Below are 25,961 nucleotides of genomic sequence, written 5' to 3'. Positions count from 1 at the left end.
TGCTGGGGCCACTTGGGCATCCTCTTTATTGGTGTTTCTCAGGTGCTGGTGCAGTCCCTGGACTGTTGGGGTAGGGTGGCAGTCCCAGAGGCAACAGGTGAGCAGGTATGTTCTGGCATAAAAAATGAGTTCTTGAGAAAGACTCCTGTGTCTAGGTAGTGGCAGTGGTGAGGGAAGTGGCGTGCACGTCTCAGCCAAAGACACTCTTGGCGGGTCCAGCTTTGGGCTTCTCAAAGACGGTCTCAGTGCCAGTCCGGGTGCGGCTGAACACTGAGGGGGCGGCAGCACCAGCTTGCTCTGTAGACAGGAGGGGGAGGAGGTGTGCTCAGGGGCCCAGCCTGGCTTCCTAGGGAGAGAAGGCCCCTTTTCTGGGGAGCAACCCCGAGACCAGAAGCTCTGGACTCTTAGAAAGGACCCAGTGGCCGCCTCCCATCCCATCCCCCCTCCCATTGACACACATCTGCACCCACTGCCCCCAGCACCTCAAGAACACTCACCACACTCCCGCATGACCTGGTAAGTCTTGGACTTGATCTCCTGGTTCTTGGTCAGGTTCCATCGGGCCCCCTTCAGATCCTCCTCCTTCACAGGGGGCCGCTTCTTCTTGATGGGGGTTTCCGGAGTGCCAGCCTTATAGAGCCCAGACCCTCATCTTACAACCCAAGGCCTTGAGGTTGAGACCCCTTTCCCACTTGTGCCTTAGCTGAGAACTCCTCTTCCTTGCTCACTGAACTCAAGCCAATTCAAGACCCCATTCCTCTTCTAGCAAGCCTTTCTGACTATACTTTCTTCCCCCTGACCCCCAAGTCTCTCTGCCCTTTTCTGGACTGAGAGCTCTGGGGCTGTGGCCGTTGTGGCCTCACACTGTCTGCCTGCCAGGCTAAGCTCAAGCCTGGGCAAAATAGACAAAAGAAAAAGGAATTGGCTTTGAGGCTGAATTCCAAGGCTTTTGGTGAATTCCAAGACCTGGCAGGGTTTCCCTTAGAGATTGCCACTTTCCCCCCAAATTGCCAGTATCTACCTCGTGTGTTTAGAGGCGGGAACGGGGAATAGGAATCAGATGCCCGTGAAGTCTCAGTCTAAAGTTACCATCCACCCATTGAGCGGGCAGCAAGGACAACCCTCCCCTTAACATGCTGGTCTACCTGTCCCTCCAGTGCTGGGGATACCCAGACTCAGTGCCTACACTCCCTCTCAATCCCAGGTGCCCTGGAGTCTGAGGCTTTACTCCTTCCTAAACCCTGGGGGCAGGCACAAGGACTCCCTGGTCCCCGAGCCTGGGCCAGGCTCCTGGGGCAACACACTACATCCCCTGCAGAGATACATCTTGCTGGAGAGGCACCCGGGCACAGAGTTGTACATTGAAAGACCCAGGCTCACAGGTGTATACACACACAGAGCTACAAATGTGCACTCCACACACCAAGTCATACAAGCAGCCTCCTCACACACAAAGGCACATGCAGGACCCTGAAGTACCACACACATTTTCCCTACTCCTCCTAACAAACCATGGAATATGACCAAACCCAAGCTAAACAGAGATAACCTTAGGATAAGCTGGGCCAGGGGCTCTCTTCCCTGATCCCCAGCCTCCCAGGGGCTGCAGAGCCTCTTGTGTTTATGCCTGGAGCTCAGCTCAAGACACAGCAGCCGGAGATGATGGTGTCCAGTTCTCCACCTCCCAATCACACCAACAAGGCTGTGCTGGGCCCTCCTACCTGAGACATGGTGGGTGCTGTGGGAGAGCTGCTTCGAGGGCTCCTCTCCGGCAAGCAGGAGCTGGTTGAAGAGATCTGAGTGGTGCCCAGCCCTCTGGAGCTTATATAGTCTGCTTGCCTGTCCTGCCTGAGAAGTCACTCCCCCTGCTTCAACAGACTCCCCAGTGATTCAGGATCACACAGCCACTGGCTTCAGAGTTTATTCTGGGGGATGATAGGGGCTCGCTGAGCACTGCTGCCTGGGGGGGCTGCAGCCCTGGCGACAGCAGACAGCTGGGGAGACCTTGCACCCTCATGAACAGCTGCTCTATTTTCAAGTGGGAGGTGCTGGGACTGGCAGCGACTTGTGTTTATAAATGTAGGTCCTGGAATGTGTGGCAGTAGGAGCTGTCTGCCTGCCTCTAAGTCCATCCCAGTGTGGGGGTGTCCCTGAGGAAGGGAGGGCCCTGAGCCGGGCTGGATTGCTTTGAGTTTGCTTTTCTTGGTCTTCTACCCCTTCCCCGGATTCCAGAGAAAAGGGACTTTCCATCCCTGCACAGCAGCAGGGTGGGAGCTTTGCTCCCTGTGGGCTCACTGGGCCCCCGCAGTGGACTCAGAGCCAGAGGCTACCCCTGATTCACAGGTGGAGAAACTTCAGCCAAGGGAAGCCTGGAGAACTCTCCATCTGAGGTTTTGCTGATGTCTTTGTCCAGCTCCTAGTGCACTGTTTCATAAAGGGACGGAGAAGGCAGGGCATGAAGTGCCCAGGAGAGACAGGAGGAAACCATGCTTTGTGGTAAATAAGGGTAAGCTGACAGCAGGAAATAGCACCGAGCTGCACAGATGAAGTCACCAAAAGGCACCTGGCCTGAGGACATTTAGGTTGCTGAAAGAGGGTAGCGGGGAATGAAACCCATTCCAGGTATTGAGCTGTGGAGAGAGGTACAGGCCCAAGGGCTCCCCTGAAGGTCACTCAGTTTTCCTCTGCTAGCTCCTAATACCCCAAGCCTTGAAGGGAAGACCCCTAAGGCACATGGCAGGACTCTAAGCCTAGGATGGGTGTGGGGAGATGTGGGGAGATGTGTCTGCTCTTAGTATCAGACACACCCAAGCTCCTTGTCAGTTTGTGATGGAGATTATTTTTGAATGCCTGAAGGCCCCAGACAGAGGGAACCCAACCAGGCACTGACATATGGTTATCCCAAATGCAGCACCACTGCTGTCATATATCAAACCCCACCCAAATACCCACCTGCCTGGTCCTGACCGCGGGAGGCCAATGCGAGGACTGCCAGGCTCCATCTGAGACAAGTGCTGACATGAGGAATGCCTTCAGATAGCTATGGGCATAAACCTAAGACTCCAAACAGGGGCCAAGAGACAATGAGGGCAGGCCCGGCCTGTGAAGGCCCAGTTCCCAGGGTGAGTGCTCTGGTGCTGCCCCCACAGCTAGCTCTGCCCAGGGAGGAATGTGCCTTCCAGCCCCATGGCCTCAATGACCAGGCTGTGGGATGTTCACTCCTCATACTCCATCTCCCAGAACCCCACTCTCCTCAGAGGAGGTAGAATAGCTTTTACTCACATTAGCAGGAAAGTAGAATGGCAAGAATATTTTTTTTTTTTTCAACATCAGATTCTGGTTCCCATATCATCTATGAGGTGATATAAGGTTCATTTTCACTCTGTTTCCTGGGGAGAACCTTTCAACCCACTGGGGAAATTTTCTTGACCCCATTAAGCTGTTTCGATTCCAGAGAACACACAGTCAACAACCACAAAAGTGATGTTTCTTAAAAAAAAAAAAAAAAAAACTGTAATAAGATGTCAAACTTTATTGTAAACCATTTTACAATGTAAGTACATCATCTTCCCTTTCATTTCAAAATTGTGTTTCTGTGAATCGTAACGCCACCGATTAAACACCCCCACTAGGCAGACAGTGGAAGTAGACTATGGTTTGTTCACATAGGTCTGATTGCTAATAAACTTCATGAAAAGAGAAATCAAATTAAACCCATCCACCCACCCACCCATCCAAGGAGCTCAAGGTGCTGACAACAATTGGACCAGAAGTCCCTCACCAAGAACAAAGCCCTTCAGAGCTACCAATGTTTCACAGGGAAAACAGAGTTCTCCCTTCCTAGTTGGAAACGTGTGAAACTTCTAAAAGCTAGCCTTACACCCTACAAGGCAGCTGCTCTGAGTGATGAGAAGCTCCCAGTGCCACCTACGCTGGCCTGCCTACAGAAGGGTCAGTGAATTGCAGTCTGGAGGGCAGAGTGGGCTGTCAGCCTATAGAACTGTCTATACTGCCTAGGGGAAGATACAACTTGGATTTGAGCTTTTATATATTTTCCCTTTCGAGGCATGACAGGTCGACATTAACCCAGGAATTCTTGCTGCCAGAAAGGGGCACAAGTTAAAGCTCAAGGCAGGAGGCCACCAGTATGCCTGAGGGCTAACTGATGGGTCACAGACCTTTGCCTCACAGGTCTTCAGGCTGAGTGGACCAAGAAACCACTGCTACTCGGGATCTCACCAACATCCCTCCTTGTCCTTGTCAACATCCCACCGACGCAAAAGGAAATCAGGGCCACAATGATCTCCTCCATTCATGTATGACAGCTCTACTTCATTAGGCTATTTCCATTAGTTGTAAGAACCTTGTTCATGACCTTGACTTACAAGTTTCCATCATGGGTGGCTTGGACAAGGTCCATATTTGGAAAAATGAGATGGATAGTGCACAGTCGGTGTCCCAAGATTTCTCAAGCACAGTGATACTTGCCATGTTGCTGAGTGAAGAGCTGCCCCTCATAAGGCACCTTGGAGCAGGTGGTAAGGAAATCTGCTTGAGGAGAGAGGACAGCTCAAGAGGAAGTACTGACACAGCCCTCTGCATCCACTCTTTTAGGACAGTGCACCACAGAAAAACCCCCTATGACAGCAGGAGGCACTCCCTGGGACTACAAACTGTGTGCGTGCGCACGCATGCACATGTACACACACACGCACACACACAGGAGGAGGGTGAGGCCGAGCACATGAGAACACGCTATCCAAGCCCACACAGCATAAGACCCTCTATGATCAGACACCATCCGCTAGTTAGCCAGCTACACAGCTGCAGCTCAGAGACTAAAGCCCTTACTGAAAATCAGGATACAGGGAGAAACCACCACTCACTCGTTACCTCTTCATCCCCCAAACCCACTGCCCAGTAGGCACTGGGACGAACCTTGAGATGAACAGATCACCTGAGGTCTATATAATCCAGCTTCCATCTTTCACAGACTGTGGCTCCTCCAGCCCGTCCTTAGTTTGGAAACATCAGGAGCCCTGATTTTGAGCTCAGGAAGGAAAAGGAAAGAGCTTTGGGCACAGGTTGTTCAAATCAAAATGAAACAAGACGAAAAAGTAAGGAGAGCCAGCGACTGCCACGAGGGGCTGAGGTCCAGCAGGAATGACGTCAGGTCTTGGTCTTCCCAAAAGCCCCTTCTCTAACAGGGAGACATCCACTAACAGAGCCAGGGGACGGGAGAGGAGTGAAGGGCATGAAATGAGAGCAGAAGTGATACGAGAGTGGAGATGGACTCCAATCTCACACGAGGCACTGCCCACAGATGCGCATTCTGGCAGTTGCCTCCTACTGTAGTTACAGCTCCTCGCAGCCCTCTGGCTTCTAGACTCCTAGAGAAGTTGGGCTGAGAAGACCTCCCCAAGGGTTGGCCCCCATGTCTCAGACAGGTGGGACTGTGAGAGGCAGAGGGCAGGCCCAGAATGCTTGTTTTCAATGCTTGGCTCACATGCTACAATTCAGACCCAATCTGCTTAAGTGAAACGTGTTTATGTAGGTCTAAAAAGAAAGTTCTAGGTAGTGGGGCCTCCCTTGCACCTGTCTCACTTCCAGCTCACACCTTAGCAGTGCAGTGTTCTGTTCCTAAACGTCCATGGCTGCCTCTGGCTGTGACAAAACACTGGGCTGCTCCACCTTGCTTCTTCCACAGCAGGGCAGTTGCCCAGGTTAGCCCATTCCACTGCCAGTCAGCAGACTCCCAAAGCCATAGGGGCCCGTGCTCAGGCTGAGTCGGGGCCACTCCCCACAGAGAAAACACAGCTTAGAAGGACCTCTTCCTGTCTGTGGATGGAGAGAGTGAGTTCTCACCTTGACTCATCCCACTCCCAGCCACCCCACAGCCCTGGAGTGTATGAAAAACAGAATCATGTGGTCAGATAGGCAGTCTCCAGGATCTTGTGCAAAAATAAGTAGACAAGATGACAGGCCCAGGGCAGCCTGACCTAGAGCTGGGTGCAAAGAATGATTCTGAAGGCTGCACCACTGGGAGGCAAGGAGGCTGAGACATTTTAAACTTCAGATCTGGAGGCTCTGAAGAAAGGCAGGGAACAAATAGGACTGGCCTCATAGTCTCAATATCTCTGAACACAAAGACTTCTTAGCTTCCTTTCTTGGTCACATTTAAATAAGACCTCTAAACTGCCAGCAGAAATACCACAGAGCTGGTGGTCCCTGAGCATGCACTGGTGGGCCCTGGATCCATGTCCGGACCAGCTGCCTCCCGCTCAGGCCTGACCTTTACAGAACCACTGGGCTTGTAGATTTCATACAAGGACCCCTATCCCTTCCTACTGGGTTCACTACCTCATTTTAATGTAGATCACCAGTTTATCCAAATAAAAAACTCCCAACATTTTCCCTCTATCAATTCACGTCCCACGAAAGGCAAACAAACCCATTTCTTTGGGGATTAAAAAGAGTTTTTAAATACAATAGTATGAAAATATAACTTAAAAATATAAAAGTCAACTGCATACGGAAGACTTAAAAATCTATGTTTTGCTCATTAGTCCCATAGGAAATAAACACATACTCAAAAAACATTAACACTGTGACAGCTCATAAAACTGCCTTTAGAAATCAATAGTTATAAAAGCCATTTCGAGTAAGAAAGCATTGCAGTTCCAACTTGGTCAATGAGTGACTTTTAGCCCCGAACACAATATATCTTCACTCTCCAAGCCTTGGGGAAAGGCTCTACACACAGTCTGTGTGCGTGAGTTTCTTCCTCAGTGCCACCATGCCAGACACAGCACAGGGCTTCTGGGTCCCTCACGACACCATCGGGACAACGACAAACAAACGAAATGCCTTGCTTGCATATTTGGTCAGTGTTTGTAGTGCAACTGAGTGGGGACCTCCAACTGCCACGGCCCCCTCGGCGCTGGCTCGTCCTCCCTCTCTCAAGTCACAGTAGTCTGGGAGTGGGCAGAGACAGCAAGAGGATGGAGGTAGAAGAGGAGGGGCAAAGAGAAGAGGGAAGGAATGATGCTGCAGAGCGACCGTCTGCTGACCCAGCAGCAGGCTGGGCCCCCAAACCTGACCCCCCGCATGGGAATGTGTCATACAGGCAGCCCGAAGCGGTGCTTCTTTTTCTTCACAGGCTTCAGGGGGGTCAGTCTGCGGAGGTCCTCCTCCACATCGGACTCCTCCATCTCGTCGTCGGCCGAGATCAGGATCTGAGGCAGCAGAGAGGCATGGCCCTGAGTGTCCCTGAGGCAGCAGAGAGGCATGGCCCTGCCAGCAGTGCCTTCTTCCTCTGGGGGTGCCAGCTCCACCGTGAGGCCTGGCCTCTCATGTTTCTTTAGAAGAGCATTAGGAGACAAGCTGGCCCATCCGTGGGCTATTGACAACAACGCTGAGTTGATGTGCCCTCCCCTCTGCTAGTGCTCCCCACCACTTCGCCATCCAACCTCCAGCTGGGACTGAACCCCAGTTAGAGCAAACTCAGCAGGGACCTGTGGCCTAAGGTCATCCTGGCAAAAAAGCCCCATCTGGACACATGGGGTGCCAGGCCCTTGAAGCTGCCTCAAATATAGCAAACGCACTCAAAAGCCTCCTTCAAAAGGAAAGAAAACATCTGTGGGGCACATACAGTGCAGGAGGATTTCAGAGTGGCTGCTTTGAGCCAATTTTGTAACTTTTGAAAACGAGAGCCCTCTACTTGTGTGAGCCCCTAGAATGACTTGGCTATGCAGCCAGGGCACCCAGGGCATCCACACTTTTGCTGCCCACCTGCCTGGCGCCTCAGACCTCTGAGCACCAAGGAAGGACTGGGACAGCCCAGGTCAGGATGGAGAGGCCCAAAGCACACCTGTGCAGAGGCCACTCATTCTATTCCAGACCAGGGCGGTCTCACCACCTCTCCCTGGGCCACTTTCTTGTAGGGCTTCCTCCTTTCAGCCTCTGTCCCCTGATCAAACACTCTCTGGCTCCCTACTGCCTGTACAAGCACACCCTACACTCTCAGCCTAGATCACAAAGCACCTTGCCCATCTAGCTCAGACTTTTGCTTCTAGCTTATTTATCAATCCATCCTATCCTCACATACATGCTGCTCTGGCCATAATGAATTTCACATTATTATCCAAATGCCAAACCACATGACAAGGATTGCTCATGAGCGACTGCTTCTGCCTGTAATGCTGTTTGTCATTCACCTAATGTTCACTGAGCTCTTCTAACAGGCCCATGCCAGATTCTAGGACTTATCCTTTGTCCTGCCATCTATTCAGCTTTCAAAACACCCTCCAGGATGCCCCAGGAGTTAAATAGACTGTCCCAGAGTCTCTGCAGGGTTCTGTTAAAGCCTCAGTCTTAAACCTTATAGCAGAGTGTTATGACGAGCTGTTCAGGCATTCACCTTCACCTCACCCACAAGTCTGAGGCCTCTTGGGGAAGTCATTCTCTCAGCCGTTTCTGCAGCCCCTGAGCAGCACAGTGCTCAGCACAACCTGGCTTCCATGTTCCTGTTTATAACTAGCAGTCTCCCTCAAGTCCAAACCTTTAGCTTAGGAAACTTGAAGTTCCCCCGGGAAGTCTGGCTACCCCTACCTTTTAGAAGCTTCCAGCTGGTTCAGCCAACACATGCCTTGCTTGTTAATGATCAAGGATTCAAACACCTTTATGCTTAAAGGTCAATGGTCAGGCCCACGAAAGTTCGTGCCAGCTTCCTGGAACAAAGCAGCTCCTCCCTCTCATGTCTTTCTCCACTAGTGGAGGAAATGTGGAGAGAAGCCTCCTTCACCAGGTACTCCACCTCCCTGCCCTGGAAAGGCCCACAGGACAGCAGAAATGGGTCCTGGCTGGATGAGAACTGTCAGCCTCCTCTCCCACCCCCTGGCTGGCGTGAGACATCCTCACGTGACCAGCATCCTCGGGTCAGCCGCGCAAGGGCTCAGCCCTACCTCAGACTCAGACTCCTCGTGGGATGCGGCCCTTCGGTAGCGGACCTTGCTCCCATTCCTCGAGTCCTGGTTGGCTCCCCTTTCTTCCAGTTTAGCTTTCGTCCTCCCCTTTCTCATGAGGAAATTGTCCACTACCCAAAACATCAAAGCCTGTGGGGAGGGAAAGTGCAGTTATTCTGGGATAAGCCATTGGTGAAAACAAAGCAGAGCAGCCCCAATCCCTATCCTATTCTAGATTATAACATCTTGAACTAGGGAAAGAGAAACCTCATCCAGTCCCCCGCTATCCTCTCAGAAGCTTAAAAAGAGATTCCTAATCTCTATTTCCTTTGATTTCTTATCAGAGAAAATCCTGCCCTCTTTAACCCTAGGGTTTTGTGGTGGCAACTCATGGGGATGGCCTGCCTTGGGCCTTGCCCCAGCTGTTGGCAGAGCAGGGCCTAGAACCAAGGTCTCTGGACCCCTGGTCTGGGCTCCATCCTGGGCTGAGCAGTTGGCCAGCACATTCTGCCACGTCTGTCAGCCCCAGTTTCCTTTATATTATGTTCTCATGTTTCCTAACTTCTAGCCAGTGCGCTTGTGAGTTTCTCTTGGAGCTCTGTGGCCAGGAATAGACAACCAGGGTGAATTCCTAATATTCCTGATCTAGAAGTCGCTGTTACACAAGGGGTGAGAATCCTCGACAGGAAGTTCCCGGCAGGGAGGGCAAGACAGAGTTCCCAGGACCCTCCATTTTGCACAGAGGCCCTAGAGCAGGAACTACCTGGTGAGGAAGCAATCCTGCCATTTCCAGGTCTGGGGTAGGGAATGGAGAGGTGGCAAATGCCACACAGAGGGACCTAAGGGCTGTAAGGTGTTTTCTCTGTCAGACTCAGAACTCTGAACAGGAACACCAGAAGGCAGGGAGAAAACTGGGGTAAAAAAATGCAACATGGCACTGACATTGACAAAGAAGGGGACGATCAGCATGACGATGGCCAATTTCAGGTCTGGGTTTTCAATGGGATTCAATAGGGCTACCTGTAAAGAGAAGCAGAATGAGAGTTGTGAGGGAAGACCATAGGGAAAATCACCCATGCGGCCCTGAGAGAGGGGCTTAGCTTAGACACTGACCCAGAGCCCTGAGGAGAAGAGCACCTCACACCCAGAGCTGTACAATCCCAGATTTGACTGCTACTGAGGGACCGCCTTGGAGACCACTTGGAGCAGTTAGTGCTTTAGCCGCTTTCCCTATGGTCTGGACTTGGAGAGTGAGGTCGGTGGATGCTCATTAGACACCAGCAATGAGGAGTCAGACCACTTTCTAACAGAAATCTGCACTGCGACCACCTCCCGAAGGACAACAGCTCTGAAATGCCTTGGACTGTTTTCTGAAAAAAATAAAACTCAGCCATGAATAAAACCAAGGGACGGCCAAGCTATTTGTTTCCAAAAGCTCTTTGGATGATTTAATGTGGGCATGTGGAAGAAATGGGCAGCAGAGGCTTATCTGAACAGTAGTGGGGCCAGAGGTCAGGGCCCAGGAAACCTTGGGGAAGATGTGTGATCAGTGGCTGCCTGAGGCACCTACATGCTCAAACCATTGGTCAAGAGAGGTGCGTGAATAAGATATTTGCAAATGCAGAGAATACCTGCCTGACTTTTACAGTTGTGAGGCCTGAATGCTAATATCAGACAGTAAGCAACATGAGGGCAGGGGCTATATTTTCGTCGGCTTTATATGTCCTATTGGCTTAATCTAGAGCAGACATTTACATCACTGAAGTGGATGGATGCTATGTAAAAAACTGACTAGCTACTGCTCTTGAAAGGTCCTCAATAGGTGCCATATCGGACCAAATCCAGAGTGTATTCACAGAATAAAAAAAAAAAAAAAAATTTGGTTTTCCAATACGGTTGGCTGGGGAGAGGTGGCAAAGGGAAGAAATACTATTTTACTTAGCATCTCGAGGAGCTGCTAAAGAAGAGACAAGAGGCAAACCTTTTTCCACTGAAGTATTAGGAGGACGATGAAGACGACAGATTTTTCAAAAATCATGATCAAGATGTAAAGAGCGCACTGCCCAAACCAGGCTCCGCACTGCAGAGGATCTCCTGCAGGGAGAGTGGGCGCTTAGTTACATGCAGCTCAGACATCGGGATCCGAACTGGGTGATGCTTCCCCTCTCCCCACAGCTTATGTGAGCCCACACCCCCCCACTCCACACCAGAGCCTTGGCTCTAGAGCTACGTAATGAGTCTCCAAAGCACCAAGAATAGCTTCAGCCTGAATAGACAAATGTGGCTGTTTTAAACAAAATCAGAAAATTCCTAATTTGGAGATATCAGAGTGGCTTCTCTTTCAAGAGATTCTAAGATATAATTAAAAAGCACTAAAGTTAGTAAGTGCCCATTGCTGAGCTCAGAAGAGCCGGTTCTTTTTGTCCACTGGCAGCAGAAGCTGTGTTAAGCAAGACTGCTATTATTACCCACTGTTGATTTTTCCATTGACTGTGGTGCTATCCACCCTCTCCTCCTCCCAAGAGTGGGCCGATATTTTTGAATTATGAAGGCAGCAAACAATCTTCTTGTTCATCTCCCACCCCACTATCCCCATTCCCCACTGTTCCTGCTGCCCTCAGCCCTAAAAGCGGAAATCTGACTCTGAAGGAATTCAGATTCTGTCTGGGATGGGGCACCCCAAAACACCCTGGGCTGAAGACAAAGAAGAAAAGAGGGACTTGGTGAAGGGTGGAGGACCAGCCCCTCCGGGTGATGATCTACATCCTCAGTGACAGGCAGAACCCATGGGGGGATGAGCCTCTGGGGAGCCACACATGCCTCCCCAGTGGGAGAACCAGGGGAGAGCAGGGGTGGGGGCTGCCAGGGGCCTATTCCAGAAGCTCTCCTGGGGCTGCCTGACCGCAGCTGGCCAGAAGAAAGGCTGGAGAGTAACATTTCAGGGGAGGCAAAGGCCCCAATCCAGGCTAAGAAGAGAATGTGGCCCAGAGAGAAATCTCCAGCTTCGATTCTACCGCTTCACAGCGATCCCTGTCCAGGCCCCAGTGCCGGAGGCCCCAGCCCTGCTTGAGCCTACCAAGCATACACGGTGGAGGCACGGTGAAGACCTTCATGCCGCTGTAATGGACACGACACCAGGCCTTCCCTTTTCTGGAAAACCTTGGCAGAAGTGTGCAGAAAGACGGCGCTGCCTCTTCTGAGGCTGTCCTATCTACTTTCACTTTTAGGATAAGACACATTTGAAGCCAAAAGGCCATTTCAAAAGCACAATCTCTCCTAGCCAGATTTTCAACGGAGTTGTGTAATCTTTTCAGTAAACTACCTGACCTTACAGAGAAAAGTTCTCAAAAACAACAGATCAAAATATTTGTTAAAAACCATAGAGTACAACTGGGGACAGACAGAAAGCACTAGTAGGAAATATCTCTGAATTGGGAAGAGCATGTTTAGAAGTCAACAGAACAAGTAGCAACACTTATTTAACATCAAAAGAAAATCTACTTGCTCATAGTGTATTTACTCCATTCGCTCTTAAGTTTTAAGTGACTGACAAAAGAGGAAAATGTCTTCCTTCCATCTGTCTCTTGCCCCTCACCACTGCTGAGTTCCAGGTCCAGTTCTTAGCTGCAGCTGCCTCTTATTTCATTTCGATGCTTTAATAAGTTAAAAAACATGGTAAAAAAAAATCATGTGAACCCCATTCACACATTGTTTCCTCCTGTGCATCCAGACCACACGTAGCACAGTTGGAATGAGCACACGTGTGCTGGTTTTCTGATTTCTGTTTCATTTGAGTCTAACGTTCCCCTGGCCTCATCTCTCAAGGACAGACAAACCAGGCATTCTTGTTGTGTCCTGCTTTTAACCACACTGGGCCCCCTCTGGCACATGCGTGTTTTTTTTCTTTTGTTTTGTTTTTTTTAGGCGAGGCAACCCTTGGTTGACCTCACAGATTGCAAGGACCTTGTCAGTTTACAATCCCTTATTTTTTTTTTTTTTTTTACACCTATAGCACCTGGTCTTCCTAGGTGGTCTCCCATCCAAGTACTAACTAGGCTTGACCCTGCTTAGCTTCCGAGATCAGATGGGATCGGGCGTGTTCAGGGTGGCATGGCCATAGACACATGCGTGTTTTGTTTTGTTAAAGTATTCCCTCAGGATAAATCACAGGGATAGGGGCTAAAAGGAGGGGGAAGCATGTCCATATCTAGAGAGGCTTCCGGAAGGGAGCGTTAGGACAGGATGGGCAGCAAAGCCCACAAACCACTGGTGCCCATGGGCCACAGACCTTGTTTATAGGGCTTCTACATGGGGAAGAACAGCTTGGTCATCAAGCTGCAGACACCACATGTTGCCGGGATCCTGTCTCGCCCCTCAGGGCTGTATAGCATTGCCCAAGTCTCATGTTTCTGTTAGCAAGTTCACCTTCTCTTCTAGAGCCCATGGAAGCACCTAGAAAAAAAGCACTTCTTCTTCATTTGCCTGAGAAGAGAGCTATAGGGCCTACATGGAATTGTTGTATCAAGTAGATGGGCCGGTTAACAGATGTGGTAGGTAGAATAATGGCCCCACAGAGATAGCCACATCGTAATCCCTAGAACCTGTGAATATGTTAAGCAATATAGCAGAGGAGAATTAAGGTTATAAATGGAATTAAGGTTGCTAGCTACCTGCCTCTTAAAGAGTATCCTGGAGTATCCACGGGGGCCCAATGTCATCACAAGGGCACTTCAAAGTGGAAAGAGGTGGTGGAAGAATGATACGATGTGAGAGGAACCGAACTTGCTATTACTGGCTCTGAAGATGGAAGAAAGGGCCACAAGCCAAGGGATGTAGGCAGCCTGTAGGAGCTGGAAAAGGCAAGGAAATGGATTCTGCCCTTAGAGACTCCAGAAGGACCTAGTCTTGCAAACACCTTGATTTTAATTCATGAGACTTGTGTCAGACTTCTGAGCTACAGAACTATAAGATAATAAATTTGTGCTATTTTAAGCCACTATTTTTGTGGTAATTTGTTAGAGGAGCAACAGAAAATAACCAAAATTGAAAGAAACAGAGGACACATGCTTCCCTTCCTCATCCTGGGGCGAGAGGACTTGGGATGGTCCTTGATAGGGTAGCTGTATCTGGAGACATCCTGGTTTGAAGATGCTGGTTCCCAAAGGCAATGGTAGATGACCCCAGGACGGGGGCGGAGGCAGGTCAAGTGGGTAGAGGAGGGTAGCGTAAAAGCAAGAGGTTCAAATGACCATTGTCTTCTTCCTCTTAATCTAATTTTGGGGATGTAGACAAAACATACTAGGAACAGGTGTATCAGGACCAGACCTCATCTCTACTCCCATGTCACTGAGTGGCACATAATTGGTTGTCGGTGGATCTCCCATGGCACTGGCCAGTTATAGCTGCATTAAGAGCCCTTTCTGAAGGGATCTTAACAACAAAGTAGTTATGAGCACAAGTATCCCCCACTCCCGGAGGTGCACTGGCCGGGTGAGCTTCCTGTGTCGCTTAACCCCTCTGAGTGCCTATCCTATGAGGACAACACCATTTTGGTCCAAGTACGCTGTGGTCCATTTTTGTCCTCCAAGCTGAGGAGCTAGTGACTTGCGGTGTCTCAGAAGCCTTCCCTGGAGCCACAGGAGTACATGCTGTGTGTCAGACACTATCTTAAGTCAGTGACTCATCAAGCATCAAGTAACGGGGCTAAGAAAAGCCCTCCCTTAAGCTCATCTCCCTTCAATGGAGACAAACAATTACTAAGATTTCTAGAAATACCCCAGGCACTCACGGCCAGATCCATAAATTGGCTCCCCTTTTAAATGTCAGTCCCTTGTGAGCCTTCAGCCACGTAGGAGTGAGCAGCCTCGGGCCCAGAAGAGTGAGAATCTAAGAGTCCACCTGCACTCCCTCCCTCTTGACCTGTGTGCCTTTTTCATGGCAAAGGTTCCACTCATGCTGTTCCCACTGAGAACACGAACTCCTCCCTCCAGATAGCAGGGCCAGCTGTGAAGGCAGGAGAGAGCTGCTGTTACCCCTTAACTCTGGGTCCTGAATCTCCAGGGGTTGGGGCAAGGCCCAAAGAAGGCACTTCTTACCAGCAGCCCTCTCGAGGCCATATCCAGCTGTTTTTTGGGAGTACAGAGTAAAAAGCACTGCATCTGTGTTTGGAGCCAGCACAGAGGCAGCTTCCTATTTAAACTATCCCATGGGGTCTGATGAGATGTGAGGGGGGTCAAAACCAGGCCAGCATCCATAGATCACTTGTTTTAAGTCATGTCTCTGTGGGTGAGGCTGGAACTGGTGTCCTTCGTGACTGTATGTGCCAGATGCTGGGTTGCGGGGCCAGCCCCCACAGTAAGGAGATAGCAAGGCAACTTGGTCCTGGGAGATAGACCCTCCAGTCCTGACTTTGCGAGCCCCAGTGGGAGAATGGCTCAATGACAGGACAAACATAGACGTGCAGCAGAAAGAAGAGCAGCTCCCTACTGAGCACCTCCCAAACCGAGAACCACCCCCATTTCTCTAATGAAGTGGGCAGGTGGCAGAGTGAGGTGGCCTTATGGCCCTATAGGTGAGGCTGCCAGTGCCCTCTGGTGGAAGAGGCAAATGTTGTACCCCTCCCTGCACCTCGGATATCTCCTGGAACCTAAGCATGGGGCACTCTGACACTGGCAGGAGAGTGGTGCTCAGGCCCCAGAATCAGCCCCTCTACCACAGAAGTGTCAGCTATCAGCTCCTGAACCTTCCCTGAGTCCACTGGCCTGGAGAGCTGTATGGGGCAAGGAACAGAGCCCCATCTAGAAACCCTCTCACGCCCCCCATCCAGTGTTCATGGTACATTACCATATTCGCCAAAACGCAGGGACTCCCACTGCTGCCACTCCACCAAGACGCTGACAGCACGCACGCCCACGTAGATGAGCACCATGCCCACAGTGGCATCCAGAAGGAAGTTGATGAGGTACCTGTGACGAGGGGGAACAGTGGCACCATCAGGAAGCACCACCCAGGGAGCAAGAGCCCCTGATCCAGCCCCTATGTGCTTACCAGGGCCCAAGTCAAGGCTGATGACCCAACACTGTATTTGACCTTGTTTTTTTGGGGTAGAGGGGCCTGTGGGGGCGGGGGACAGGAGCCTTCAATGTGCCTGTGCAAGAGGCTATAGTGCTCACTTCTGGGAGCCCCAGTGAAACCTCCCCAATGTGGACACGTCAGGGGTTGAACAGCTTGAGGGAGGGGTAGAGGAGCAACACAGACTTGAAAGACCACAAGTATTCCTGCCAAAGACTCAACATAAGGCAGAGTAGCTGGAAGCAGCCAAAGAAGTCAACAGGAAAACAGAACTCGATTGATAAAAAAATCTGCTCAATGACTATTCATTCCCTGAAAGTCCAGCCCACCCAAGGCTGAGTCAGTGCCACTGTACCAGAGCAACTCAGGAAGTAGCCTCTGGGGTTTCTTAGACCAAAGAGAGTAGGGCGACATGGCCCTCACTTATCCCTGTGCTTCCGATCATACCATGGAGACAAGTACAAGTAAACATTTCTAAAGAGGGAGCTTTACTTCCCATGGAGAAGGCAAGATGATAGAACAAGAGGAGAGACAGAAGGGCATGTCCGCCTTGACCACATGTAAGGTCTGTTTCCATCTGTTTGACACACTCTTCCCTTACCAAGGAAAGGTCCTTTGCCCACTGGCAAGGGCCCTATACCCAGATCTCACTGGGCACCACTGACCACAGGCCCCAGCTCTCCAGACAGCAGGAAACAGTCACTGGGTCAGGTTCTAGCCCTCTGGGATGCCACTTGGCTTGGAAACCCTTGAGAGAAGCTCCAGATACCACGGACCAACCGAGGTGCTTTCAAGTTATTGAGGCTCGAGACATTTTATGACGACCCAGCCCCTCCCCACGACCGAGGCTTTGACGCCACACACAGCCACGCACAGCGCTCTGACACCAGAGGGGACACACTTTGCGCTGCAGGCGCAGGGGCTCTGTCAGCACTCTGAAGTGACAAGAAAACCAGAAGCAAGGGCAGCATTTTCTCCCGCTTGCCCTTCCTTTTTAAAGTCACAAGGGGTCACTCTCAGACCAGAGATAGAAGGAATAGCAACTGCATCCAAGGCAATTTCTCCAAGTTCGCAGCTGAGCTCTGGCCCCAGGCTATGTTGCTCTCAGAAGCTTACTTACATCTAATTGGTTTTAAGTGGTTCTCACACCTGAGACCCATCCGGGAAATAACAAGAACACTTGATACACATAAAGGCATATCTTGTTTTATTGCAATTCACAGATGTTGCATTTTTTTTTTTTTACAAATTGAAGGCAAGACACTCCAACAGCAAAACAATTACCACTCGCTTTATTGCGGTGGTCTGGAACAGAACCCACAATCTCTCTCAGGTATGCCTGTACATGCATTAGTTCACTCATTCCCTCACCAAATAGTGATTTGAGCCAGGCCTTGGGAATAGACAATGCTATACTATGAACACAACACAGGTGAGACTGGCAGACAGGACAGTATCATGTGGGCCCCGGAGCCACACGGGCTGAGTTAAGCTGCCTTCCTACAGTCGGGCCTCTCAGTCAAGTGCTCTTATCACTACCCCAACCTCCATCCTGGGCCTTTTCTCCTCTAGGCTGAACACTCAAGACCTGTTAACAGACCCTTCTCCATCCTGGCTGTGATTCAGTTTGTCAATGTCCCCTGTTAAAGCTGTATCCTCTTCTTTTTGCTGATGGGCAATGAAGGTACTGCAAGGATAGTGATGTGGCCAAGGCTGCACCAGGATTTAGGTTTCCTCACCCCAGTGCCTCTGGCATGTAACTGGCTCTCAGACTTCTCAGCCACCAACATCAAGATGATTGACCAAAGGATGACCTCAGCTTGCTGCTGGTCAAGGGCTGGAAAGACTAGGCCTTTCCCTAACCACCTCCCCTACAGGAGGATCACCCTTCCAAGCCCCCTGCTTTGGGACTGCACCCAAACATCCAAACTGATCACAACCTATCCAGGTCTTCAGAGACCTGGGGAGAGAGCCATCACAACTTCCTTCTCAAATGTGAACCTGGACTAAATCTCAAAACTACACTGACACCAAAAAAAGAGAAGCTTAAAAGAATCTTCCAGTCACGATGATGTTAAATATACAATAAACCTGTTGGCGAAGAACTCAGCCCTCTGCCCTGTTCTCTCACAGAGGCCGGGCAGAGCTAGAGGGAATTCCAGGCAGAGGACAGCATGACAAAGGCACATAGGCAGGAGACAGCTGGCAGGGCTGAGAGCCACCAGGAGTAACCCAGCATGGCTGGAGCACCAAATTTGAGTCAGGAAGATAGGAGATGGAACCAGGATAAGACAGACAAGCTTCCTTTTCCACTCCATCTGCTAAGCAAGGCACTGTGTGGGTGCTGTCAGGAGGGAGAATAGCATATCATGGCTGAACTGGGGTTTCAGGCAGCTTGCTTTGGAGGTTGTGTGGATGGCATATTGAATTGACAAAGAGGAACCACCTCCATGGTCTTCGGGTCAAAATGGTCAACAATGGTTAATAACGGCTTTGACCCTGAGTGGCTGACACCACAGAGAAGCCCCTGTGTCATATTATAGCACAGAGACATTCCTTCGGGGCGTTATGGGTGCCTTGCCAGAGAATGCTTGTAAACGGGGAAACATAGGGTACTAGAAAACCAAAAATCAGAACTTAGATTGATTAGAAGAAAGCCAGTGCACAGGGCAACTGTCACCAGGCAAAGCGCTAACAGCCAACTAACAGCAGCATGCACAGGATGACCTCTCAGAGGAGCACAGATGACAAAGATAAGCCGTCCCCTCATGAGTGGTGGCAGAAAGCAAGGCCAGCTGACATTTTCAATGGAGAAGCAGGTTTGTACTCAAATACAGGCCACTTACAGTGAACAAGGGTCCTCTTCGGTGAGATCTGCTAGGTACACATTTGCAAAGTGGATGAACAGCATTCCTATGGCTTGTTTGGAAGTGTCTAAAAACCTGTACAGAATAGGATCAGCACTTATTATCACTCCAACAGGAGGGTAATATCCAACTTGGAAAAAATGTTAAGTCTGAAGTAGGAAAAAAGTTGAGGAGACCCCAATTTTTGGGGTGGAGATACCAACTTCCAATTACTAGTCACCTCTTCCTGGGGCATCAGTACTAACTCCGGCGTGGTGTTTCAAATACCTTTCAAAACCATCAATAATACTGCATAGAAATCCCTAAAACACCACTGATTACTATACATTTAAATATATTAAACACATATATAAAATATGTGGTTTTGATTTTTCATTTTTTGTTACTTCAAAATGAAATGCTTGATCACAACTTTGTGATGAAGTCCAAGGTACCTCTATTTTAAAGAGCTCCCATTTGACTCACTTGAGATCAGCCTGACTATAGAGCTCAAGTTCTGTTATATTATGATTTCCTTCATAATTGTGACTCTCTATTAAAATTTTACCTTAATGATCAAAAAGAAAAAAAAGTGATGTGCAAGACTAACAAGAATCCATACTGCAGCTGAAACTCTAAAAGACTTTCAGATGCTGCCATTTAAACAATTGTGCTAGATTAGGGGTGGGCAAACTTTTTCTGTAAAGAGTTAGTGAATATTTTAGGCTTTGCGGGCCATCGTTCTCTGCAGCATTACTCACTCTGCCACTGCAGCCTAAAAGCAGCCGTAAGCACTACCATCCTTATAACACTTTATTTATGGAAAAAGACAGTGGGCCAGGTTGGGCCTGCGAGCAACAGTTTGCCAACCCTTGGGCTATATGACAAGAGTTTCAAAAAAGAAAAAAACAAAGTTGTTAGTCTTTGAAACACCATGTCATGGCTCCCTACACTCCCACCCAGTCCATATGCAGGAGCAGGGTGGGCTTTAGTTTCTCCTCTGCCAGGAACACCTGGAGACTACTCATGGTTTGCGACTAAGGAACCTTTTGATTGAGGCCATCTCTCTCTTGGCCTCCCCAGGCTGGGCATCCAGAGTTGACCGGGACACTGAAGTGGGTGATGAAGGGGCACAGAGGCATGGACATCAGCCATGGAGTCTCAGGACTGGAACAGACTTTAGAGATAATCCAAGCCAACCCTGTGACTGAGGCTAGAAAATCAGTTCCTAAAACCATGGCGAAGTAGGAATCTCCGAAGGGCTACGTGTGTAAAACACAGAGTGTTCCAACTCTAGGTCCTCTCTTGGTTCCCCCAGCCCAAGCTAGATACCCAGATTTGAGAGGAAATGATGGGGGAAAGTAAAAATTATTATCAACATCTGGAAAAAATGCATTAAAGATCATTTAAGCATGTGCTTTTTATAAAGGGGCCTTTCCCACAGTGCTTTATCAGAAGTTTTCTCTGAAGGGGAAAATGGCTAGGGAAAAAAATTTGTTAGGGCAGGTGGCAGCTTAAGGCAACCAAAGAACGACAGTTTCTTGTGGATATCATGTCCTGAAGAGCCTGCTGTCTCCTTCCAGTATTTTTTGGAAGTTTTGTCTATAGAAACTATGTCTAAAGCTTTACCACCATTTTTTTTATGAAGGAAAAACTGCCACCACTGGGTCATCCTAGGACCGAGAAAGACTAGTTTTGTGGAAAGGAGCATTCACATAGTATATTTGACTAATCTCCAAATTTAAATTATTTTTTGCTCATGCATATAGACTATAGAATACAAGGATTTAACATAATCTGGCAGAGAGACATAACTAAAGGAGCCTGTAGTATAGACTGATATTTCTGTATTTTCATCCATCTTCTAAAATTGGACAACAAAGTGATGATAGAATAAAGGTAGGGCTCAATTTATCTGGAGTAATAGAAGTGCTTTCATATTGTACATAGTTCCTGTTGATTAATTCAACTAAAGGAATCCAACACTTTATGTTATGTATAATTGCTCACATTCTATTCCCCTCCCCTGCCAAGCCCTTTAAAAAGTCAAAAATATTCTAAGAATGAGTTAATATTTAAATACCTACCATATCCTCCATGGACGTCTTTCATGCTTTGGTTCTCTGAAGCGTTTGACTGAAAGAAAAGACAGACATTCAGTAGCTTTCCACAGCAATAACAAAGCAAAATGCATGTAACAAGTTGGGTTATCAGTACACTCAGTGTTTACATTAAGGTGCCAGCTCTTTCAGTATATGACAATGTACAATAAGCCATGAAGGTCACAGAGGCCCTATATTGCTGCTGACCAGTACAGACTCTACAGAACTGGACACTTAGGAAGAATGACCCCTCACAGTTTGTGGAAAATTGTATTTTCTTCTTCTTTGTGACAAGGCTCTCTCATATAGGGACTGAAGATCACAAAGTAGAATGTAGCTACTTGTAATTTCAGGATATGCTTTACCCAATGACAAATCCATCCAGCTATCCATCCACCCCAAGATTCACTGAGTGCCTGCTCCAAGCCAGGCACTGAAGAGACAAAGGCAAAGGCAGCTGTCTGGCACAATTGTGTATGTGGCAAGTGCTAGAAAACATACAAGTCTGAGGCAGAGTGAAGACACGAGGAAAAGGATGACCAGCCCTGCCCGTTTGGAGGAAGAGTGCGAGTCAGGAAAGGCTTCCTTGGTGAGAGGTGGCCAAGCCAGGTCCTGAAGGCTGGGTAGGAGTTTAGCAAATGGATCAGGAAGGGGAAAGAGGTACATTCTGGACAGGGCACACACCACAAGCTCATAGGTACAGGGACATAACATGGCAGAGTGTGTTTGGCATAATTTGATTTGGTTTTGATATAGCAGGTAATGAGGGAGACAAACTGAGCAGGGCCACATGAAGGAGGATCTTCATTGCCAACTAAGACATCTAGACTGAATCCTGTAGAGAAGGAAAAGCCAGGAAAGATGCTAAGCTGTCAAAGACATGGGGGAATTGTGTTTTAGAAAAGCAGCTCTTAATTGGGTAGAAGGTGGGTTTCTGGGGATGGAAAAGACTGAGGAAGGATGCTGGCTGCATCACAGTACCAGGCGTGGTACTCCCAGTTATAGAACAGTCAGTCAGTAGGGGTGAGGTGCTCATTCAGCAACAGCCTGACTGACCTCGAATGGAAAAAAAAAAACCAAGTCTCTACATTGACACTTTCACCTCGGGTCTACAGACACAACTGTCTGAATAGAAATAAACAAGAAGATTCTAAGTGTCCTGTCGTCCATTCACGCTCCAGACAGAATATTTCCACAAGGATTCTATCTACTAAAACAAACACGGAAAGTGTTGCATGTGTGATGTTTTCCCACACAAAAGTACTGTGGTAGAAACAGATACGGATGCAAGCCCACAGAGGATGCTGCGTTACACTGGTAGCAAGCAAGAGCCAACTTCTGGCAGAGCCCCAAGTTGACAAAAGGAGGGCAGGAAAGGGAGGTGGGAGACAGGGAGAGAGAAAACAGCGACCAAATCAATAAATCCTACTTCTCTAAATGAATACAGGCAGTCCACAGTTAACAAAACAAGGATTGTCTGTATACAGAAATGAAGTATGATGTTTAGAGAGTTATTTTGGTAGAGACCAAAAAGCAAGTAAAATTGTAAGATGGTCTGTCATTCCGTTAACACATCACAGATCCAGAACATCAACAATGCTAAAGAATCTGGAGTTGAGGCCAAGAAGTTGTGCTTGCCCAAATGGCTCTTGAAGGCAGAGGCCTCCTTCCCACAAGCGCCTAAGTCTCACGAAGGGGCTGGGGCCTCAAGAAGGAGATGCAGAGGACACTGGGCCAGGGCAAAGTGATCTGGAGGGAAAGCCCCCAGTCATTTGCTCTTCTGCCTCAGGGGAATCTGTTCCCATCAATATAAAATAAAGAACATTAAAACATATCCCAAGAAGAATGCCCTCATTCTTAGGAGATACATGCTGAAGTACCAGAATGGTTGTAATTTACTTTCAAATGGTTTAGGAGAAAAACTACACATGATATATTATAAAATAAACATTATATTATAAATGGCCTAATTATATTATCATTATAAATAAAAATGTGGTATTATGGACCAAATTTTGTCTCTCCTCTCAATTCATATGTTGAAGTCCTAACCCCCAGTACCTCAGAATGTGATTGTATTAGAGACAGGACCTTAAAAGACAAAATGAGATCATACAGGTGGCTCCTAATCTAACCTGATATCCTTATACGAGGAAATTAGGACACTCACATAGACTGAGGGGTGACCACGTGAGGACAGTGAGAAGGTGGCCATCTGCAAGGAGAGAGGCCTTAGAAAAAACCAAACCCACCAACACCTTGACCTGAGACTTCCAGCCTCCAGAACTGTGAGAAAATAAATTTCTGTCGTTTAAGCCACCCATTTTGTGGCCCTAGCAAACTAACACATGTGGCAATGCAATAATTGGCGAAACTAGATGAAACAAGATGAAAGATATTTTGGGTATTTATTAAATTATTTAGACTTTTCTGTAGGTTTAACACTTTTTGAAATAAAAAGTTGGGAGGAAAACATACTCTAGAAGAATGAACTAGTGCCACCAATCAGAGGTCATGTGACAATGTCTATCAACATTTTACTTGCCCATGCCCCTTTAAACCGCAATGCACTGCACTGCCTGGTATGTGCTCTATGGGTATTACTAAAACATGTGACAAGATATATATGGATCTTCACTGTAATACTGTCATAACAAAACCCCAGAAAGAAATCAATGCCCATTTATTGATTAACGAGGTTGGGTATATATATCATGGTACAATACAACATTCGTTACTAAAAACAAGGTAGATCTGTATGGATCGATTTGAAAAGATTTCCAAATTACGTTGAGAATAGTATGCCCACCATCATTCTGTTCATATGCATTTTAAAAGATGCATATTTATGCTGGTATTATGCATATACCATATTATGTTTTTTTCCTAGAAGGATATATGACTATTAACAAGGGCTACCTTTGAAAGGAATTACGAATCAGGAGAATAGACTTTTTCTATCATTCTGAATGGTTTAAAACATTCTTCCATATTCACATTGTTTTTATTTCAAAAATTTAAAAGTAAAAAGACAAACTCATGTCAGAGACTTGAGCTAATGCTGCAAAGTGGGACATGGAAGAAGCCATGTGACTCACACTTGGGCTCTGAGACAAGAAAGGAAGAATGGTGTGTGCGGGCCGGTCCTGCTCGGGGAGCGGCCTCACACAGCAGCGCCTTAGATGGAATTCAGGATGAATACAGATTCTGCTCAAGAGCAGAAGCGTGGCTCCTGCTCTCCTCCTCCCATCCCCTTTCCCTAGACTATTTCAGAGCCTAAAACAATTTTTTTTTTAATTAAAGAAGAGACATTAAGAAAGCTACTCCATATCTAACTTGGTAGAAAAAAAAAAAAAACAGAAAAATTTGTTCATCTGTCCAGTCATATTTTGGTAAAATAGACAAAAATCTTTCAAAATCCTTGTCTTCCTTCCATTCTAGTTCGGGTGAGAGAGGAGCAAACTTGGAGCATGTCAGACTGCGATGGGTGACACTAAGGCAGGAAAGGAGACAGGAGGGCTGGGGGATGGGGTCTGCAACTGCAGATGAGGATGTCTGGAAGGTGAACAAAGGCCTGGAGAAGGGAGGGGGTGAACAGTCCTCAGGCAGAGGGCTGAGGCCAGTAATTGGCGGGGAGTGTGGGACATGAGGTCAGGTCTGCCAGGCCTTGTGGACCAGGCTGAGGGCTCCACCTTTGCCTGCAGTGACTTGGGGGTGGTGGCAGGACAGCTGTGACCCACAGGGGCAATGGCGGAATCGGGGAGACCAGTCAGAGACTACCACACTAACCCAGGGTCAAACAATGGTGGGTTGGTCTGGGTGGTAGCAGGAGAGGTTGATAAGAGGTCAGATCTTGGTTGTAACTTAAACACTGAACTGACAGGATTTTCTGACAGAGTGGAGATGGGTGAGAGAGAAAGAGAAAAGTCAAGAATGACTACTCCAGAGGGGGAATTTACACTGTTTCACTGCATTTCTGGTTTTGTTTTGGTGGTGGAGGCGGTGGTAAAGTGGGGACACACAAGACTTCTCTGGAGGTAGGACATGAGGGGCTGCCTCCGAGTCCCTCTTGGATGGTGAGCCAGGTACCCAGTCCCACTCTCTGTGGAGGCCTGATGGCTGCTCCCTCAGAAGCCACAAATGAAAAGGCTCACAGAGAGTGGCTCAGGCATAGCCCTGGGACAACTGATCTTTCTCGGTACTTCTATTGGGTGGAAAAGACACAGATGGAACAAGAGGCCAAAGCAAAGTGCAACCCATCTTCTCTAACATACATGCCATGTGTTCCCTGAGGCAGTAGGGCTAGTGGAGGGGGCAGTAGGCACACCCCAAGTGTAGGTCTGTCCCTGATACGGTGATACCAGAGCTGGAATCCAAGGCTAACAGAGCAGTGCATGAAACAACCCCTAGTGGGAAAAGGACAGTGGGCTATGGAGAGAAGGGACAGAAAAGGGGGGCCTGTGGGAGTGTGTAGCAACGGGTCCCATTTCACTCCTTTAATGATGCTGTGTGCCACTGCCTCCAAGCCAGAGTGGACTCCTAAGCAGGCTCTCTGCCTTTATGCACAAGTGCCCCAAAGATAGGCATGGGGTCCCGTCACCCTTGAAAACTAGTAGTGGCCAAAAGCCACACAGAACATTGCTTTGAGTCCTATCTCTGCTACTACTTAGCTATGTGACTTTGTGTAAAAAAGAAAGAGGGGTTAAGAATGTGCTGCAATGACCTACCTGGCTAGCATCAGAATTAAATGAGAGAAAACAGGTGAAGGGGCAGGCACAGAACCCATGCTCAGGAAAGCAAACAGTATTCTGCACTCCTGCCCTGGACCTTGTCTTCTCTCTCTTCTCTGTTTCCATTCTCCCTGGGCTGAGTTCTGGGCTGAGACACCCTGTCCTGGTCTCCAAGAAACATGTGACCTTGCGCCTGCCAGCTGCAACCTGACTCTCCACTCCAGCCCTCCTTCCTCCTATGCCTGCAGG

The 25,961-nt window shown here is 48.5% G+C and overlaps 1 protein-coding gene and 1 pseudogene across 6 annotated transcripts in view; both read right to left on the bottom strand.

Annotated features, from left to right (window-relative positions):
• Positions 1-25,961, bottom strand: part of LOC120606314 (store-operated calcium entry regulator STIMATE) — a 53,145-nt gene continuing 27,184 nt past the window's right edge. For 2 of the 6 annotated variants that reach the window (XM_039867481.1, XM_039867483.1), the window contains 9 exons: positions 20,968-21,016; positions 18,881-18,976; positions 15,807-15,928; positions 10,945-11,057; positions 9,906-9,983; positions 8,964-9,113; positions 7,125-7,235; positions 498-630; positions 1-297 (listed from right to left, as the gene is read on the bottom strand). In XM_039867481.1, coding sequence (XP_039723415.1) covers positions 191-297; positions 498-630; positions 7,125-7,235; positions 8,964-9,113; positions 9,906-9,983; positions 10,945-11,057; positions 15,807-15,928; positions 18,881-18,976; positions 20,968-21,016 — 959 coding nt within the window. In that variant the 3' untranslated portion in view covers positions 1-190. Of the gene's footprint in view, positions 298-497; positions 631-1,721; positions 7,049-7,124; positions 7,236-8,963; positions 9,114-9,905; positions 9,984-10,944; positions 11,058-12,039; positions 12,179-15,806; positions 15,929-18,880; positions 18,977-20,967; positions 21,017-25,961 lie in introns of those variants that run through there. The other 4 variants (XM_039867482.1, XM_039867485.1, XM_039867484.1 and 1 more) reach the window with 4 other exon arrangements.
• Positions 12,967-13,085, bottom strand: LOC120606348 (uncharacterized; annotated as a pseudogene).

This window comes from Pteropus medius, unplaced genomic scaffold, assembly GCF_902729225.1.
Source record: "Pteropus medius unplaced genomic scaffold, Ma_sr-lr_union100, whole genome shotgun sequence".
Lineage (NCBI taxonomy): Eukaryota > Metazoa > Chordata > Mammalia > Chiroptera > Pteropodidae > Pteropus > Pteropus medius.
This window is presented reverse-complemented; position numbering and strand designations above follow the sequence as displayed.